Source organism: Phalacrocorax aristotelis, chromosome W, assembly GCF_949628215.1.
Source record: "Phalacrocorax aristotelis chromosome W, bGulAri2.1, whole genome shotgun sequence".
NCBI classification, from domain to species: Eukaryota; Metazoa; Chordata; class Aves; order Suliformes; family Phalacrocoracidae; genus Phalacrocorax; species Phalacrocorax aristotelis.
In genome coordinates, this window is record NC_134310.1 from 5341058 (window position 1) to 5361169 (window position 20112).

Here is a 20112-nt window from a genome sequence, read left to right on the forward strand (position 1 = left end):
GCAAAGCTTTTGTCTGGCTTTTGTTTTTTTATCTTCTGCTCCCACCAAGAAGTACATGTGGAAGAAGGTCTCTGAGTTCTGTCTCCAGTGATTTTTTTTGTGGCTATTTTCTTTTGTTTGTATTACAGTATTTAGAGACTGTAGTTGTGTGAAATACCACCTAGAGCGTTGAGTGCTGAACAGATCTGTTCAGAGACCATCCTTTGCTCCAAATTGCTTGTAGTGTCTAGACCAAGGCCAGCAGTCAGGCAGGTGTGAGAAATGAGGATTGTCACCTCCGTGCTACGTGTGGCAGACTGAGGTACGGGGAAGGGTGAGTGCCCAAGGTCAGCCAAATTTGCGTCAGAGCCAGAGATCTGAATCCCGATTATGGGAATCATCTGGAGCCTGGAAGAGCAGATTGGGGTGTGCTAACACTAGCAGCAAAATAACATTGACCATGAATGGCTTAATGGTCTCATCTTTTACCTTTGTTCTTGAAAGGTAGAGGTGCATATATGTGCGTGTATATATATGCACAAAAAAAGGGTGACTTTTGATCTGTTCTGTATCTTTGAGCTAGGATAAAGGTTGTCGTTGGCCGATGTGCCCTGAATCTCTCTGTAGCATGGGCACGCTTTCATGGTGGGCAGCTCCGCAGGGAAATGTCGGGCTCAGCACCACGGGGCTGTTTCTTGAAGGTCGACTGGGAACGGTGGGCAAAAGGATGGCTGCCAAACATGTTTAGGAAGGCTACAATAAGCCGGTCAAATGGCAAGAAAATGGCCTGCCTGCTGTGCTCTTGCTTTTGCTTTAGTTTCTGTGGCAGGTCTCAGGTACAGCGAGTACAGCAGAGAGTCCCCTCCGTTCCCCAGGGTGGGGATAATGAGTGTTTATTCACCAGCGAAGGACGAGCTGAAACCCAGTGCTTCATGTGCCAGTGCCATGGATCAGTGGGACCGGCACGTGAACCTCCACCAGAGCGCTGACAGCAGGGACCAGGGGCACCAAAAATGGAAGCAGAACCTTTTAAAATGGGCGTTTTGTAGTTGGCTTTCTTTTGTCTCCATGGATTGCTGCCGCTGTGGGCGAGGGGCCCTTTCAGGCAGGCTCACGCTGCTCTCTGTGCTGGGGACAGATGAAAGAATAAGTGGTTCGTCTTTATTTGTGGTCCATTGTTGAGGTGCTTTCCTGTGGGTGGCAGGAGGGGGCTGCAGAAGTGGGGGGTGTTAAGCACAGAGGTGAATTTCACCATCTAAAATCAGCAGCAGGTCCCTGCGGTGGGGCTGGAGATGAGGGGAGAGAGCTGGGGGCGTCAGGAGGAAGCAGAGATGTGGAGGCGCCTGTCTGCAGCCCACTCAGGGAGAGCCTGCGGCACAAAGGGATGGTTTACATGCACACTGCCCATTTCCTACCCAAAGCTGCGGCAAATAATACAGTAATGTGGTCAGGGACGACCCTCGGGACTTTTCCTTGGTGACTGTGGGGCTCTGGGGCCATGAGTTGGGCCTTTGCCAAGGTGGGGAGACAGGCCTATTACTATGGCAGTGGTGCCTCCAGGCCTCCCCTGTGGGGAGCAGGTGGAAGAAGACATGGCGGACACGTTGTCCCTCTCCCTGTGGGAGCAGCTTTCTGCCTCAGACCTCCCCAAAGCTGGCGGGCTCTAGCTCAGGAGGCAGGAGCAATTTAGGTCACAGTTGGGTCTCCCAGCCATTTTGGCAGCAAAGTGTGTGGGGTTTTCTCTTCCCTCATGGCGGAGAGGTAGAGGGCCGCGTGCCGCTGGCCAGTCCTGCATGTAACGAGGCTGAGGGTTTTACCTCAAGAACTTCATGGTGCGGGGCAGGGTCTGGCTGTGTGTGTGTGCTTGTGCAGCCGAGGCTGGAGGGGCAGGGGGCTGTCTTCAGTCTGCTCTTCTTGGCCAACCCCATACATTTCCCAAATTGTCCCATATTCCTGAGCCAGCACCAGGGCGCTTTGGCTGAGGGCAGCTGGGAGGATGTCAGGGTATCGATCTGGCAGGCTGGCACGAAAGGCTTTGAGAATCAATTTTGCCTCAGAAAGGCCCAGGGAAGTCAGTATTTCCCCACTGTGATGCGCGTCTCCTTCTGCCTGTTCAGGTTAAGTCTGGTCAGCCTTCCCTGAAACTACCCGGAGAGATGGGAAGTGGGCTGGTAGCTGCCATACTGGTTTTACACAGCCCTCTGCACTGCTAGGGCTTCATTTGGCTGCCTTAGCTGAGCTGGTACGAGTTTTTCCCTCATCTTTTCAGGCTGGCTGTCCAATTTTGTGGCTGGAGCATACTCGGGTAGTGTGGAAAAAGCTGCACCTACCCTGTGGTGTGGTCTGTGATGTTAAATGCATCCCTGACCTCCTCGTCCCCGCTTAAGCCCACCTGCAGTGCTGGCAGGAGGGGCAGCCAGCTCAGTCTGGAGACCAAGCTTACAGGAGGCAACAAAGAAGGATCCGTGGTGCAAGTTCATAACAGATATGTTAAGCCCATTTGTGCTCCTGCCTCTCTCCCACCCCTCAAACCACCTCTGGGTTCTCCATCCCTTTCTCTGTCTTTGGCTTTTGATGTTTCAGACAGGCATATGGACGCTCCTCGTCCATCACCCGCTATTCATTCACCATGGCAGCAGTTCCTGAGGGGCATTTGGGCTTAAAGGGTGAAATGTCCCCTCCTTTTCCCCACTCCTATATCTTTTAAGCTTCCTTGCTGTAAAGCTTCTCAGACTGTTTTGTCATCTGTGTATTATTCGCAGGGAGATGTTGGGGTGGTGGGTTTTTTTTTACATGACTGCATTTGAAGAACTTACTCTGCGTCACATGAAAGAAGGAAGGAAGGAGAAGTGAGGCAGCAGCATTTTCCTCTTCTGTGCAGAAAGCTGCCTTGGTGTGGAGCCGTTGTACATGGGCTGATGTCATACCGTTGTTCTTCTACTGCACATGCCTCGGGGAGGAGTCGCAGACCCCACCCTTATCACCTCGCAGCTCCTTCTCAAAGTCTGTGTTAGAATTCACAAAATCCCAGCAGCAAATGTGCACCGTGCCCCTTCTGAACAGCACCACCCATGTTTCTCTAGGCCTGTGCTTTGGAGAGTGAAGCCAACTGGAGGTTGTCTGCACAGGGGTGACCAGGAGGGTGGGTGCACGGTCCCATCAGCTGCCCTCGACAGCAATCAGGGATGCAGGGCAGGGGCAGAGCTGTCTGGAAGGGGTGGCAGAGGTTAGGTCAGAGAGCAGACAGTGTGTGTGCTTATCATCTTTATGGATGCAATTACAGAGCACGGGATGGATGGTGAATATGTCTCTTCCTTACAGTCTGTGGCAACTATCCAGCGTGTCACTTGCCCCGGCTATTGCTTTTGGGAAGTGCGTAGGCAGTGGGCAGGAGTGAAAGGTTCAGTTTGACTTGATGGCTTTCCATTAAGCTGTAGAGAAGAATCACAGGTATGCAGCAGCCATCTGGTCTTTTCAACCTTCTCTCCGGAGACCCAGACCCCGCAGGAAGCCGCTCATAGTAGGAAAATTCTTTTAAGCTCCAGGTTTTTCCATTCCTGTTTTGCTACTGCAAAAAAAACAGGTTCTGCTGCTTTGCGAGCAGAGAAAGGGGAAAAAGAAAAACCTCTTGTGACCACTGGACCTAGGTGGAACTCAAACTCAGTCTTTCCAAGACTGACGTGTTCTCAGCTCTCTGCGAGGAGGATTGGTGAAGTGATATAAAATCTCCTGGATTGCAAGTATGTCATCTGGAAAATGCCTGTCGCTGATTGTTATTTACTTATTTAAAACCAAGGTCCTACAATCTTGGCAAATGAGGGGAAGCACATAAGCCCCTCTGAGTGGGCTGATAGCGTTTCACTTACACATGGCACCTTGTTCCTGCTTTTGGAGGCTTTCAAAGCCATTTGCAGAGCCGAAGACTTAATTCTAACTGCATGCTTCCCTGCAAGCTGGACCTGGCACGGCAGAGCTGTGGCAGTCCTACGCAGCACGTAGGAATTTGTTTCAGCTTTGTATCATCACCACTTTGCCTGCGATAGCGCTGGCTTTCTCTTTCCCAGAGGGGAGAGGGTTGTTCTGCAATTGGCGTGGGCTGGAGTGACAAGTGCTTCAGTGACTAGGGAGGGGTGCATAGGTGGAGAGCACAACGGGTGATTTGGGGGGGGGGGGAGAATCAAAGCCTGGAGCTCAGAGGCTTGGGCAATTTTAAAATAAACAATTTAAGCTTTGATTTTCACCGATTTTCCGAGTGAGTAGCAAAATCTAATAGATTGTTTGATAGGGCTTTATGTTTCGTTTCTTTTCTTTTGTCTCTCGCTGTGTAAGAGCGAGCTCATTGTAGGCAGTTCAGCATTGCGGCGAACTCAGGAAAGCACTGTTCACAGACCAGCTGAGCTTCCCCGTTACCACACGCTGAGTCCACAGAGGTCCCCAAAAAAGGATGCTGAGCAATGACTCCAAGTTCACTATTTTTTTGAGCACCATCTCCTTCTTTAGGACAGAAATCAAACCTTATTTTCTCCTCAGCTGTGCCGTCATCATACTGCTTGCACCCATTTAAATGTATGTATGGCATTAAGGGTTATTAGGGGCTTTTATTTTAGGAAATGAACTTGCATCAATAAAGTGTTCTTAAAAGCCCTGGATGTTCTTGGCTGTGCCTTCAGAAGTGGTTTCTGCAAACTCTTCAGATATTGAACTGAAGAGAAGAGAGGAAGGAAGTCTGGTTGCGGGCAAGTGGGCATTTATATTTTAGCCTGAATCAAAGTTTTGGTTTTGCCTTTCTCAGATGAAAGATTCCCCGGTGCAAGTGCCTCCAGTGGGACTTGCTTGATAACCTTTAGCTATAACATTGCAAAGACTCTGACCTCTAAATATAGATTTGGATATTTATAAATGCGATGCTTTGTACACACAGCATTGGTGGGACATAAACAGCTCCAGCAAATTGTATTTACCTCCAGCATGGAAACAAATGCTTGATTGCATCACATGAGCTTGCTCAGTGGCTTTTATTTATATACTGCTGGCCACACCAGGGAGGGAAGGGGAGAATGCTTCCTTTTGTCTTTTGACCCCTAAAAGACCCTGGAGACTTCTCTTTAGCTACCATTTGCCCTTTTCTTAAGCTCTTTGGTAGTCTGTTTACATCCTATTTTATAGACTCTGAGTATGTACATATAAATATACACATTTTGGAGTCATGTGGTCTACTTCTCTCAAGAATAACAGATGGCAACTTTATGATCTGAGTGATTTTATTTGAACACAGCTGTGGCCTTGTGATTTAAATATTTCAATAAATTTTAAACTAACTAGATGAGAGGAAAATGTGCAGGGAAAACAGGTTAGAGCACGGAGGGAGGATTCCCTGAGGGTAGAGGCAATATGGGCTCTGCACGAACCCTCCTGGCCTCGTCTTCCTCTCATAGAAGGCCCTTGGCACCTTCCTTGGTCAGAAAGCCCATCCTCGCATCCTCTCCCCTCCTTGCAGAGGTGCTCTTGAAGGCAGTCAGGCACGGGTGGAAATCAGCAGCAGGGGGTGAGGGAGAGGTGCTGTGAGATCAAGTGTTGTTCCTTTGGGTCCGGGCTGGCTAAAATGCAGCCCCAGGCTGTGAGTGTGTTTGTTCAGGCATCACTGCACCTTTGAGTATCTGGTTATGAGAAGAGTTTGAGGAGCTTTTGGCTTCTTCCTTCAGCAGTGTGAATTCCGTGTTTTTCTTTCTCGTGATGAGAAGAGGGAAGGGGGAACTGCAGGAGGAGACTGCAGGCTTGGCTGCCATGCTCTTGGTCTTGACAACTGGATTGTTTTGAAATGATCACAACTTTCGTTTGAGGGGCTGTATCCTATCAACTTGCCTGTTCCAAAGGATGGCATACCTGTTGCAGTGTAAATGTATCGGTGAGGGCCAGAGGAAAGATTTGCAGATGAAAACAGAGGTGCTACAAGCCAAGGAGGTTTACATCCTAAAGCCGCTGGCATCAGCCTGTTTCACACCATCATCCTCAAAATCTCTATGTGCCAAGTTCCTGTTCCATTTATTTTGTGGTCCTTCTCCCCCCTTTTACCCCCTGCCTTGGGTGTGTTCCTATACATCTCCCCGATTCCTTGGTGTTTTGGTCATCTGCTAGGATCTGGGGAGTGTAATTCACTGTTTCTAGATGATGTTTTCAGCTCTACCAGCTTTTGGTAACGATCATTAGATGGACTTTGCAAGGGCAATTTCCCCTGTGCAAAACAGTTTAAAAGTCAACTTTTTAGAACTAAAAGAGGCTTTGCAACATCATCCCACTGAAATCTCTTTGTGGGAGCAGGCTCTTAATCATTTTGTGCTGTAGTTTCTTCGTATGTAAAATGGAGATAAAGACTGTTTGTTCCTAAAAGGCCAAGAGGTTTAACTTCATCTGGGATGACTGGAGAATAGCAGTGAAAATGCTACTAATAATTAGAAAGAGTGTTTATTACAGTTTGCCTTTCCTTTTGCCAATGATGATATTTCTTTCTTTTTTTTAAAGGTCCCCCTGTGTTCATTAAAAAACCTGTGGACCAAATTGGTGTGTCGGGAGGGGTGGCCTCCTTTGTATGCCAAGCAACTGGAGACCCAAAGCCACGGGTCACCTGGAACAAGAAAGGGAAGAAAGTGAACTCTCAGAGGTTTGAGGTAAGATACGTCCTTGAAATCTGTGTCTGCAAATGTGTAAAGAGAGAGAGACTGGCACAAAGCAGCTAGTGCGCTTCTTTGGCCATTCTCAGACCCGATAATATAGGGAGGTGTGGAAGGGGAGGAGTTTTAACAGCAGGAGGAGTGAAATGCAAGCTCTTGGCCATGTCAACAGCTGGGTTTGTTCCAGAGCAAGAGAGAGCTTGGCTCACTTACCTTATTGGAGTTTTTTCTTTTGTTTTGTTGGGCTTTTTTCCCCTCCTCAGGTATAATATAAAGCTGCCTTCTTCCTTCCCTAAGAAACCCCAACTAAGTTGGTACTTCTTCAGCTCTGTAAATGCACCTTTCATACCGATCCATGGCTCATTATTTTAACCCTGGGACAGCCTGGAGTAAACATTACAGTTGCTGGCAACCAGACCCAAGCAATTGGCATTGTTTAGATAGAAATGAGAGTGGAGGAACAAGGACTAGGAGGTCATCCTGTGGAATTTGCTGTGGGACTCAGCCCTGCCAGGCAGCTGTGTGCTGAGAGGAGCTTTGTGGTGTCAGCTGCCCATGCAGATGGAGGAACAAGGCAGGGGTTCTTTTTTATTTTGTTTTCGCTTGGTCTGTTTCCTTTTCCTTCATCACAGTTGTACTCCAAACACCCACGCTACACACACTGTCACCGTGGCGCATTCTTTCAGAGCATTTGAGACGTACATAGCAGTTTCAGTGGGTCAGTGGTCAGGGACAGGGTTTGGCATGGGACAGCTCTCTGTCACCTTGAGGTCAGTGGAGAGACAAGTTGACCATGTTGGTTATGTGTAGGGGATTGTGGGGCAGCTGCTGAAGTGTGTTTGTGAGTGTGTGTGCTTGTATATGTGCTGGTGCCTCCTTTAGAAGCAGGAATGAACCTTCTACTTGCAACCCAAGAATGCTTACTATGTGTGTGTCTCTCTTTCCCTTTATCCCCCAGACAATTGAATTTGATGAAAGTGCAGGTGCTGTTTTGAGGATCCAGCCCCTCCGGACTCCCCGGGATGAGAACATTTACGAGTGTGTTGCTCAAAACCCTCATGGGGAGGTCACTGTCCATGCCAAGCTCACCGTCCTCCGAGGTAAAGAGCATGTCTGCCTGCCACGTGTCAGTGTCACAGGGGAGAAGGGACCCTTCAGCTTCTCCCTCCCTTCAGATGAGTGGGAAGGCTATCGCAGAACGTGTGGCCAAGGCACAAAGTCCTACTTTTTTCAGTTTGTTCTGAGCTGTCAGATCTGTTTGCTGTTATCAGCTCAGAGTCATAAAATTGCTGTGTAAGAAATAAGGCTAAAACTGGACTACTTTAGGAGGTTTGACTGGATGATGTGCTGAGGTTCCTTCCAACCTGAATTATCCTATGACTCTATGATCTTCCCTCCTCTCCAATAAAAATTCCTACCTCAGGTTTATGAGCAGGACCAGAAACTCCCCATCGCTCTCCTCAAAAATGTGGCACCGTTCATCCAGACCCCCAAGAAAACCTTCTTCATTGAGGAATCACTTAATGAGCTGAGGCTAAGATGATTATACATCTGCATGGGCTTTCACACAGGTGGTAGCAATGCCAGCCCCTTCCCTTGGCAGGAGACCTGTCTTTGCCTTTCTTGTGGGTGTGTTCCCTCTTTCCAGAGATCCTTTGCTCCATGCGCTCTCCAAGAGAACAGTTCTCCTCTCCATCTTGTTCTGGTTCTTTTTTTCACTTGTCCCCACTATTAGAGGATGTTTACGTGGATGCCTCCTTCATGTCATCTGTTTGAAATAGGCTCCCTGAACTTGCTGTGGGGGAGGGAACAATATGCTATTGCTGTGGATGCCTCTGGAGGTTTACTGTTATTACCCTGGAGATCTGTAAAATTTTTATGTGAAACACTAAGCTAGGCTGCTTGCTAAAACTGACCCATTTTAGGGGAAAAGATGTGTGGTATTCTCTGTTTGAACCACAGGGCAGTGCAAGTGATCCAGGCAGAAAGGGTGTGGTGGGTGACTGCCTGAGAGCGTCTGGAGGGACTTTGGCTTGGGAGCGTTGGCTGTTGATGAAGCCATCAGCAGGAGGTGCTATGGAAAAGCCAGGGGCTTTTGAATAGGGGTACTTGCAGAAAGAGCCATTATTTCTGCAGTGAGCACTGCTAACAACAGTTTTAGGTGCTCCAGGCCGTTTGTGGTCCTCATAAGACAGAGTGGTAGCTCTGCCTCTATGCCAGCTGCCTTTTCTTCAGCAATTTCCGTGTTCTCTCCAAGAGCATCTTAAATCCTTTTGTTTGAACAGACAGTGAGCACATCCCTAATAGTGCAGAGCAAAATTTGTGTGCAAATCCCCAACGTACAGCAGTAAATAAAGACCATACATAAAGGGCACGTGGCAAAGCCCTCGACCTCCCCTGGTAGCGGGGAATATCCCTTCTGCTGCCTGCCTGGCAGGCTCTGTGCTGTCAAGGCGCTGGCTGCCTCTGAGCGTGCGGGCCCGTGGTCCAGTCATGCCTGACAGATCTGTGTAGGTGCACTTAAATCTTTGTGTAGCTCCTTTGCCTGGCATGGCATTTAACCTTCTGTTAGCAGTATGTGGTGGGATGTATCTGTCAGGAGATGGGAACAGCACTTTATGACAAGAGTATGTCTGCCTGTGGGTATCCCAGAGGGCTTGGGAGCCTTATTCTTCACACTGATCCCCATATATTCCTTGGGAGCTGTGACAGTTTGGGAGAGGTGCCCTGCAATCATATTAAATATTTCTACCTCTCGAATTTAGCTATGAGCAGTGACAAGAGAGAAGGTTGTCCTCCAGCTGCTGCCCTCACAAATCCCCTGGATTCTCACAGCATTTTTAAGGCACTCTCCACCAAAAGAAAGCTGCAATGTATGGGAAGTGACGAGCAGAGCTCAGTGACTGTCCTTAGGGACTGAGGTTCTTCGTACATGTCTTTTTGCAGCTCTTCCTTCTGGTATCAGCACCGTACACATCAGCTAGAGAGACAGATGACAGAACAGGAGCTACATCTCCCCACTGCCTGACTAATTATGCACTTTGCTGATCCCACCAGAACATTATTACTGTGTGCCTTGCTCCTGTGTTGTGCTGCTTTCACAAGCTCTCCTATTCCATTTGCCTAATGGGACCTTGTTCAGTAGCTTTGTTAAGTGGCCGTGGAAGAGCAGCTAGGCTACCCGGTTCATGAAGTTTAGGGGAGCAGTGATTAGCTGCAGGCCTGGGCCATGATGTTGTTGAAGAGCATCGAGGAAGCAGTTTTTATAGCGTACTCTCCCCTTCCCTGCTCAGTTGGAGTTACTCCATCCTTAATGGAGTTACTCCATCCTTAGCTTTCACACAGCAAAGATCACCTCTTCTTTATCCACATTTTTAAGTGCTGGGAAAGTTAAAAGGACCAAACACAAATCCACGGATCTCCACAATGACAAACTCAGCATGCTGGCATCCATTCCCCTCTTTTTCCTCTCTGCTTCTGCATTCACCCACTCTTCTGCTTGTCTTTTCTCTATCTTGCCTTGCAAGGCCTCCTCCTTTCTGCCTCTCTTCTCTCACTTTCAGAACTAATGCTTAGCATAAAGGTGGGGGCTGCTCCACATCTTGGAGATGAATGTGAGCTGTCATTTGGAGAAGCTGTTACCTTGGCATGCTGTGGAGTATGGAAACCTGGGCCCCAGCTGTCCCAAACTGCAGGATGGGCTTTGTAGTGATTCTGCAGCCTGTTGGCTGTGCTGTTGTAATCACTGTTAGAAATACATGTGTGTTCCTTCATGCTAGACACATGCATGAACGGTTACGGGATTTCCTCAGCGCCAGTGCAGACAGTCTTGTGAACGGAAGAGAAAAAAGTAATGTGTTCTTCCCCTCTAGATGCAGCTGCTGAAGGGATTGACTCTCAATCCCTTTTTGCCTCTGCACATGACCGCTCATGGATCAGACACTGATAGAAATCCACATGCGTTCGCTTGAAAACAGGAAGCTGCAGGAGAGGAAACCTTTGGGAGCTTCTGAGAAGCAGAGATTGCGATGGACACCGTTCAACTTACACAAAGTCTCTTTAACACCAGCTCTGCTGGCTTCTTTGTCCTTCCTGCTCTGTTTCCTCAAGGGATCTGAGTTCTGATAGGACTGTGGAGACTTGCTGTTCTTTCCACAGCTGGCTAGACATAGTGCCTGCAAACCTGATTCCTGCAGAGCCCAAAGAAAAGGAGAGAAAGTGGGTTTGGGAAGCATTTTCCAGTTATTGTTGACTCCAGCTGCTGTCATTTTTCATTATAACTGAGGCAGAAAGGAAGCTAGTTGGCACAGGTACCCCAGCGCCCAGTTGGTGTGGTTTCTCTAAGCTCCACGCTCCTGGAAAAGATATACATATTTTTTAATAGTATTATTATTATTGCTGCCTGTATACAGATTGTACTTTCCTTCCACTTCTTTGGTAGCCTGAGCAGAGATCCTCGTGCTGCGACTGACTGTCCTGTGCTGCCAGCAGCCCAGTGGGCTGAGCACAGGGGGGCCTGGCTGCCACCTTCTGCCCGTATTGCCTCCGCTGCTGGGAGGCACAGGCTGGGTTTCAAGCAGCGGCCAGTGTTAGTTCTTTGCTCTGTTGAAGCTGATGGAGTGAGTTCCGTGGAGGTTAGCCTTTGTGAGTCATTAGTAAATGCAGCATGATCCCATAAAAACCAAGGCTTGATCCAGTTAAATGTAATGGAACAACATTTACTGTGCCCCGATACATCGCTTGCTGCATACTGGCCAATGGTGTCTTTTCCTGATGATGACTGCATTCTGGAAAATTGAGGAAAACTGGCTATTAGGCATGTAAGGTCGTGGTACTTACTACCAGAGTATGATTCGGGCTGCTGTGGACAGACTTTCAGAACTGGTTTCTGGTGATTCCCTGGTGATTTTTTTCATGAAGCATTCATACATTTCTCTAACAATTCTGGCCTGAAATTCTCCTCACATATTTCCTATTCCAAGAAGACATCTGGTGTGGGCATATATAAAGTTCTAGCAACATCCCTGCTGTTTTGTTGTTTTTTGTAATTGTTGGCTTGAGCTCAGCAAAAGGTAAACAAAAACCAGTTCTAGATGCTCAGCAGAAAGCATCGAGTCCCACAGGAGCACATCTTGAAGAGAAGCTGGCCCCTCTGAAATGTTACCTTGCCACTTGAAAAATTCTTGGCAGACTTTCTTCAAACTTGACTTGTTTTGCTTTTCTTGTAGTGACCTGAAAACCAGGCCACGTTGAAAGCAGATTAGTTCCGTAGCTTATGAATAATGTCAGAGCGATTTTAGCTCAGATGCCTTTGTAAGGAGGGTACATGGGGGTGCATTAGTGTAGGGAAGGCAGTGTATCACCTGCGCTGTTACAGGGTCCAACACACAGGTCTAAGTGTGTATTTATTGTCTATAAGCCTGCAAATTTTTCATAACATTGTCAAGCTATTACTATTTTCGGAGTAAAACTCTCAGATCAAAATAAATGGAATCAACAGGCGGAGCATGTTGCTGAGACTCTTCCATGTATTAAAATTGTCTTTGCTGTGAAATAACAGTTAACTGAGACACAGGTACCTACACATTGGTGGAAATAATTTGATGTAATTTCACAAGGTGCGTAATGCCAGGATACCTGTTGGGGAGGGGGCAGCTGTAAGTGGTCATGAACTTAATGAAAAAAAAACAGGGATAAATTTCAGAAGTGCTGGATTTTGATCCTGATTCTACTTAAAACTAGTGTTGCTCAAGCTGCTTCATCTCTGTGTTCTCCGTTCTTCCACCCTGAGGTGAGGATAGCTGACTGCTTAGAGCCCAGCCAGCATCCATGAGCTGGGCCGCGTATCTCCAGAGAAGAGCCAAAAATTGCTCCTCTTCACTTCGGCAGCATCCTCATTGTGGCTTTCTGCATTCAATACGTAGCACGCCTGTACATGCTCACACCCTCCTTCTCCTCTAAATTATTAAACAACTGTGCACACCCTGCAGGAAAAAGAGCAGCAGCAACACCCTCTTTATCTTTCTTTATCATACTCATTTCCAGCACAGCTAATTATCTAAACACAGAGCTGCCACCTTCTAGAGCGACAAGGAGACAGCGAGCACCAGTGTCTCCCTTCGCTGTAGCTGGCGACCCTTGCTTTTTCTGTATGACCGTGTGTGTGTCAGCACATGCGCCCAGGTTGGTTTGAGGCATGTCCCCCAGTACAGAGCATGTCCTCTGGTAGGATTTATTATAAATGAATGCTGAAGCACTCTTCTCCTTTTGTCCCTGCCTCTCTCCATCCCTCCTCCCCTACTGTTTCTCACCCTACTTTGTTCAGTGGCCTTGAGCTATTTCACCAGCTTTTCATCGGGGGGGTCCTTTAAGCAACTCAGTCGAAGAGCAGGTATGAATAAGGTGTTTGGGATGCTCTGCTAATATGGCAAGTGCAACACGTGAAAACATTTGCCTGCGTAAGCTAGCATGATTTTCGCAGCAGGCAGCTGCCCAGATGTGCCCTTGAAACATCTTCAGCTTGTGTCTTGGTTCTTTTGTTCTTGCAGTTGCCTGGGCTGCTTTTAGAAAGAGAATTCACAGGCCAAACCATTCCGTATTTATTTATTTATTTGGTAATGGGTTTGGGCTGGTGTTTGGGGATTGATGGGGGAGGTGGCGGGGCATGTGTGTACATGTCTTGTGGGGATTGAGTTGAGGTTGTAACTGCATTATTACAGGGAATCCAATTGTTAGGGGATGAAGGCAGTTTCACTTTCCTGGCAGGAAGGAAATCTGAGCACTTGAATCAGTGCAATATATGATGTTCAGAGATGCTTCCTCTGCTGATCTGATCCTCAAATCTGATCACGCCTCTAGTCGCAGTTGTTTTAATTAAACTCAGAGGAATTCTGCACATTGTGCTGCAAGATTAACATTTTTGTTTAATTAGAAACACTCAGTAATAATAGTTGTGCCAGGCCTCCCCCAACACACACATGCGTGCACACACACACGCTCACACACACGCCCTGCCAGACAAGAGGGTTATTCTCTCTGTGGATTAATTGGTTCATGAAATTAATGGACGCGGGTTTGAGCCAGGTGGAGTAGCATCACCAGGGAGCAGGATAAAAGCAGTGATCAATAATGATGTCATCTGCAGCCAATGCGGCAGCAGCTCCGCAGCTCCTTAACAACACACCACCGCCTGGTTAAATAGCAGAAGGGAAGAGAAGACGTTAAAAGCCTGGCTGAAAGCTGTGCAAAGGCAAAGCAACTCCCAGGGCCCCTCTGTCCTGAGCTCACTCCTGGGGGGCCGAGGGTTTTGCAGCACACGTGATCTGCAAGAGCACACACTGTTTGGAGGCTCCTACAATACCCAGGCACAGCCTGCTGAACTGAGAACTCAAAGGTTTGGTTCAGTCCCTAGTTAAAGATGTTTATGTCTCTATTTAGAATGCAATACCCTGGTTTAGAGGTGCTTCAGACGCACTGAAATGACTGTGCCTTTATATAACTGTAAGTGCGGCCATACTAGGAGATCTGTATTATTTTAGCAATTATAAAATGGTTCGTGTTTTTGTTTGTGGTCAGATTCCTTTGATATATGAGGAGAGGTGTGGTTAATACATTTCACTCTCCAGTGAGTCACAATAGATCCTTTATAACTCTCTAACAATGGTCAGAGGAAAGAAACAATGCACATTTTTAAACACACAATTGAGGCGTTTAAGCCCTTTTCTCCTCTGCGGTAGCTTTGTGCAGCTAATGATGGTATTAAACAAGAGTTTCTTGGCCTTGGGTATCAGAGCACTGCACAAACCTTTCACTCTGCCTTCATGACCTTCACAGATTTTTAGAAGTTGAGTGTGAGGCACAGCGGTGTGGTATAGCTCTTACCCAAACCGTGCACGTTTGGTGCTGACGTAGAGCGGTACTGGGATCTGGCGATTCTGCTTTGCTCTTATAGGAGAAGACACCCACCATAGCAAGGCTACTGGGTTTCTCTCTTGCTCCCCTGTCTCTGGGTTCGGGCATATGTAGCTTGGCTCCATTGCTTCTGGTACGTAATGTGCCAACAGTAGGAAACGAGGTCTTGCTGTGTTTGCAGTTGGCAGGGATGATTCCCAACCAAGGCAAGGGTTTCCAGCCCATCTCTGCTGCCCTTGTGAGAGCTCCCATTGGTTTCAGTGGGGGGCTGATTGTGATGTATGTTACTTTTTTAAAGATCCCACCTTTTTAAAATCCTTTGTGTTATTTCCCTTCTGTTCCCTCACCTGCTTTTGCGATGGATTTAATGCCATAGATTCCCGAGGCTGTGATTCCTCAACGTGCCCCGTTTGAAGTGACGGACAATCCCTATAACATCTCACCCTGGTACCCGCATCCTCCTTCCAGGCCACCCTTCCCCAAAGACCTGTTTTCTGGGGGAAGAAAATGGCAAGTTCCCGAGCTGTAACAGCCAGCGTAAGACAGCTCTCTTCCGCAGGAGTTAGGAGGTTGTGACAAAGATTATGGGGGAAGCACTGGGGGTATTGTATTAGTTATCACAAATTAGTCAGCATTGGTTGGGATTGCCCTCCTCGCCCTCATTAGTGAAGGCAAAGGCAAGAGGAGAGGAAGCAGGAAGCTCAGTTGAGCCTGTCTTCTAGGTGCTGGTGCCACGTCCCTCTTCTTCTAGGGCAGCAGCACTCTGAATTAATAAATCTAAAATTCACCCTGCCTGACAGCACTTGGCTTATTGTTATGTGTGTCCCCTGTGGTAGCTACAGCTGGATGATATTTTCCTCTCCTTTCTCTCCTAGTTTCCACTGTGTCTTTGACAGGCCTTTTCACGTAGTCGCTTTCGTTATTTCTCTTGCGCAGTTTGTTTCGTACTGTGGGGTTTGGAGGGGGAAGATGAACCGCTCCTTTTAAATGTGCCTGTACTCTGCAGTGCAGGGATCTTTGCCATATGTGTGCACAGCTTCCGCTGTGAAAACGAATAAGTGCAAGTCACTTACCTGACAGAGGGATTCAGTGCAAAACCTGCAGAAACTTTGAAATTACTATTCCCATGCCCCAAAGGGTTTTAACAGATTGAATTTAAATGTAGAATCTTGTGGGACATTAGCATAGTCACAAAAAATGGACAAGCTGGTATATTTTACGGTATAATGTGTTTTCACAAACCATCTCTGGACCGTTTACCGCAGCCTTGTTTTAAATTGCATTGCACAGGGTACTGGGCAGCAAGCCTGCCTGCTGCTCTCCTCAGCGTACTCCCCTGAACAGCTCCGTCAGCTGCCCGCTGCCCGCGTCCCTAGTACGGGTTTAACCACTCTTCCTTTGTTCCTGCCACCAGAGGACCAGTTACCTCCTGGCTTCCCAAACATTGATATGGGGCCCCAGCTGAAAGTGGTGGAGCGGACACGAACAGCCACAATGCTCTGTGCGGCCAGTGGGAACCCAGACCCAGAGATCACTTGGTTTAAAGATTTCCTGCCTGTTGACCCCAGCGCGAGCAATGGGAGAATAAAGCAACTGAGATCAGGTAAGGTGTCTGTGTGAGACTAGAGGAACTGAAACCTCGATAGAGGTGTGAAGAGACTGCTCAGAGGTTTCTGAAGCAGAAGAGGGGGCTGATGGACACGGGCACCACTGGCGTGGATTGGGGCATTAGCTTTTCTTTGCTTTTGGGACTCGTGTTCTTACTCAGGGAGTGGTTGGAGTATTTTCCCCTCCAACCCATCCTCCTGGCCTTCCCTACTGCCTAGCTGACATGAAGGGCATCACAGCAGGGAAGCTGGTTCCCATCCAGGCGATGCAATAACTAGTTCACTGAATAATGGTGTTCTTCCAGCTCAGGGGGAACTGGGGACTGGGTGGGAGCTGAGGGTTTCTTCCTCAGACTGAGAACTAGGTAAGGAAGAGAGAAAAGCACTCCAGCAGACATGGCGTTTTAGGCCACGTGTATCTGGTATAGGGTCCACAGCTCAAGCAGCCTCTGACTGTCAAAGCATGATCTTCTTGGTGTAAATTGAGCTTCTCAAAGCTGGCACTGAAGAACAGCTCTTGCAGGATCTCTCCGGCATCCAGTACCTGCAGTCATCGCTAGAGAGCAGTTGTGGGCGTTCTGGAGTGAGCCCTTGGTGCTCAGTGGCAGTGCCCATGGAGTGGATCTCTATGAACAGATGTACCCCAGCTCCATGGCTCCTGTCACTTTTCCGTCTTTCCCCATCTGCTTGTCCATCTGGCTCTTTTGTTTGTTTTATGTTTGTTGTTTTGTGTGTGTCAATGTGACATCACTTAATATTCACGTTTCAGGAGCTGTTTTTATCCTTGTTAAATCTGCCAGTCTCTGTGTAAGAATGTGTGTATGTGTGCAAGGAGGGCACAGGTGTAGTTATTTTTGAGTACTACTGATAAAGCACTTCCATTGATAGCCGCAAAAATGAAACAAGCTTTGGAAGTTTTACCTTTTGACAAAGAACTAACCCGGGAAATAATCCTTTTCAAATACTGCTTGGACTGAGTACTTTGACCCAGCCTAGAGAAATCATATCTGTGTGGTTGGACCTAGCAAGTGTCACTTCAGCTCCTCAGAACATTCCTTTGGCCCAGCGAGATGTGGCATTTTCAAGAGTCTTCTGGCAAAAGAATGGCATTGTTGTAGGCAAAGGGAAAGCAGAGGTTTTAGTGAAGCAACTGGGGTTGCTCTGTTTGTATTAGACATTTTACAAGTCAGCCAGTCAAGTGATAGCCGACTGCATCTGCCCAGACCTCCAAAGAAATCACTTCTGACTACTGTAATGCAGGATCCGAACATCAGAGGATGTAACCGCCTGGTTCTTCTCTCGCCTCGTTTGGCAAAGGTGCTATATAAAGAGTTTTGGTTCTGTGGGCTGCCAGTGGAAAAGATTCGGTACAGTTCCAGTTCAGAGTAGCTTTTATACACTTGCATAAACGCATCCTTATTCAGTGAAGTGAACTTACGAGCAGACACTTAAACTGCTTTTTGAATTAGAATAGATTGTTGAATCCCCCAAACACAGATGAGATTGACCTCCCTGTTTTACCATAACAGCTGGGCAAATACAAAAAAAATCACTCAGCATAAATAATGAGAGGTAAACTAGAATTATATCACGGTCTGTGACCAGGATCTGAAGTGTGAGTAATGCACAGGCAGATTATTTTTAATACATTTATCATCTTGCGAGAATGCGTTTATACTCTTTAATGGGGTTTGATCTGGTGTTTTCCTTAAAGCCACCTGAGTGCTGCAGTTTTATTCTGGTGAGTTGGTTAGCCTCAGAGTGAGGCCTTTCTGATAAATCAGAAGATACCTGCTGAGAATTAATCTCATTTACAGCTGCTTTGAATTAGTGAAACCTTGAAGCATCCCTGTTGTCCTTAGGGGTGGAAACCTGTTGCTTGTGTGAAAGGGAGTGCGGATTCCTGGGCAGTCAGGACTTCAGAGTTCCCCTATTTCATCTACTTCTATGGCCTTTCAAAACTTGCACGTTCTGTGACACAAAGGCCTGTGAAAATGCAAAACATTAGGGTCACCTGTCCTGTGTTAGTACTTTAGTCAGCGGAAAGGAGTAGTTTTAAGACCACGGCAGAGCAGATTCGAGTGTGTATTTGTAACCTGAGTGTGATGTGCAAGGCGATGCCTGTTTGAGCGCTGATGATGCAAGTGCTGCTAAAATCAGAGCTTAATTTAACACATTTATCTTTTCAGAAAACAAACTTTGCTGCCAGAAGTGTGGCACTAGCACACATTAGGGCTTTGGATGCTTCAGGACACTGCTAATGAGCTTCAGTGTCTTTCACCCACAGGTCATCAGTATGACTCCAGCCCAGCTTCTTGGGGAGTGACAATTACACCCAACTAACAGGTGTTTGACCAGCGAGTGGGAGTGCAGGGAGGAGGAGTGACCCCGGTACTAAACCACCACTTCATCTCTGCACTTTGTGCTAACAGGCTTAGTTTAAAGGCCAGCGACTGTGTTGTCTCTGAAGACTTGGCTGTGCATTGCTCCCTGATGGAGACTGGGACAGGCTGAGAAAGCAGCAGGACAGGACAGTCACCCAGATTCTGTCTTGGACATAAAGTCATCAGGATAGCAGCCACGCTGCTTTGTTACGGAGGGTGTTAAGAACTGAATTTATATGACTGTACGAGTTAATGGCAAACATGCAAATTAGCTCATTAAAAGGTACAAGTGCAGTGTCATACACAGAGCTCTGCAAAATCAGGTAGCCATGTCCAGGTTTGGTACTCATTTATATTAAAAAAAAACCCTGAATGTTTCGCTGGCAATATAAATGGGCCTCTGAGACTATGGTCATTATATTCACATCATCCTGTGGACCCATTATTTTATGGGTCTTCAATATAATTGAGAAATAGGTGATAGGTCATTAACCATAGAGGGTTTTCTCTATCCAGTATTTCTTCTCCTTTCCGTCTCCAGATAAACTTTCCAAGCAACTGGAAATCGTTTAATGCTTGGGGGGTTTGACTGAATGAAAAGCTGAATTGTCAATCAGAGGAGAATGGGAAGAACCTCTGCCTAGGCCACTGCTTCCCTTAGACGTACATGAACGTCTCAGCCTTAGAGACCCAGGTTGTCTAAGAGTTTAATGGGTCTTGGTGGTGGAAGAGAAATGGATATTTCTGCTTAAGCCTGATGCAAGCAGTCTCAGGACATTTAAAGTAGAAGGCGATGTCCTTTGCTCCACCGTGCCACCTAGGGGGGATAACGGGAGGCAGCCTGCAGCCACCTTCTTACATCAGAGAAACACTAAAACCTTGTGTGTCTTGTTGTTGTCTTCTGTCTTCTAAATAACTGACTATAACAAACTTATTTTTTCCTTTTTTTTTCTTTCACCTTTTTTAACATTCAGAGACCTTTGGTAAGTTTGTTCAAATAAAAAAAATCAAACCAAAAAACCTCAAACCTGCTAATGTCCAGATTTGTAACCCTTGCCCTTTAAACTAATTCCTTTGTAACAGCTTCTTGAGAGGCATGCTATGCATTTCTTCTACTAACTCCTTCAGTAGGGATATTCTGCCCTCTTAATAAATTTCTGCAGGGGTATTGCAGGCTACAAAAAGAATAATAATCGTCCTAATTAATATATGTGTGTAAAGAGATAACAGCTAAATATGAACCTCCTAACATTGGATAGATTTTTTTTTTGTAACTTAGCAACAGTTGTCCTGGAATTCCCCAATTACACAATAGCTTGTACCCTGGAACGGTGATAATTGTGTTCACACTTGCAGGAGGTCTTGGAGTTTCACATCTAACAGGGTTATTGGCATTATCAGAAGGGAGAGGTGGGGGTGCGGCCTTTTCAAATTGAAGCTGTAAATCACAGGCTATGGGAAAGGGTTGAGCAAAGGAAAAGCCCCCCCCGATCATCCCTGTCCCTTGAGAAGCCAGGAGCCTGTCTGCAGGACTCACGTCACATTTCCTCTGTGTGCCAAGTC

At 47.1% G+C, this 20112-nt stretch overlaps 1 protein-coding gene across 5 annotated transcripts in view; it reads left to right on the top strand.

The window, feature by feature from the left end:
* The window catches only part of PTPRS (protein tyrosine phosphatase receptor type S), a 171622-nt gene that overhangs the window by 81821 nt on the left and 69689 nt on the right, over positions 1 to 20112 (top strand). For all 5 annotated transcript variants that reach the window (XM_075077583.1, XM_075077581.1, XM_075077584.1 and 2 more), the window contains exons 3-5: positions 6499 to 6644; positions 7606 to 7747; positions 15973 to 16161. In XM_075077583.1, the coding sequence (XP_074933684.1) occupies positions 6499 to 6644; positions 7606 to 7747; positions 15973 to 16161 (477 nt within the window). The remainder of the gene's footprint in view (positions 1 to 6498; positions 6645 to 7605; positions 7748 to 15972; positions 16162 to 20112) is intronic.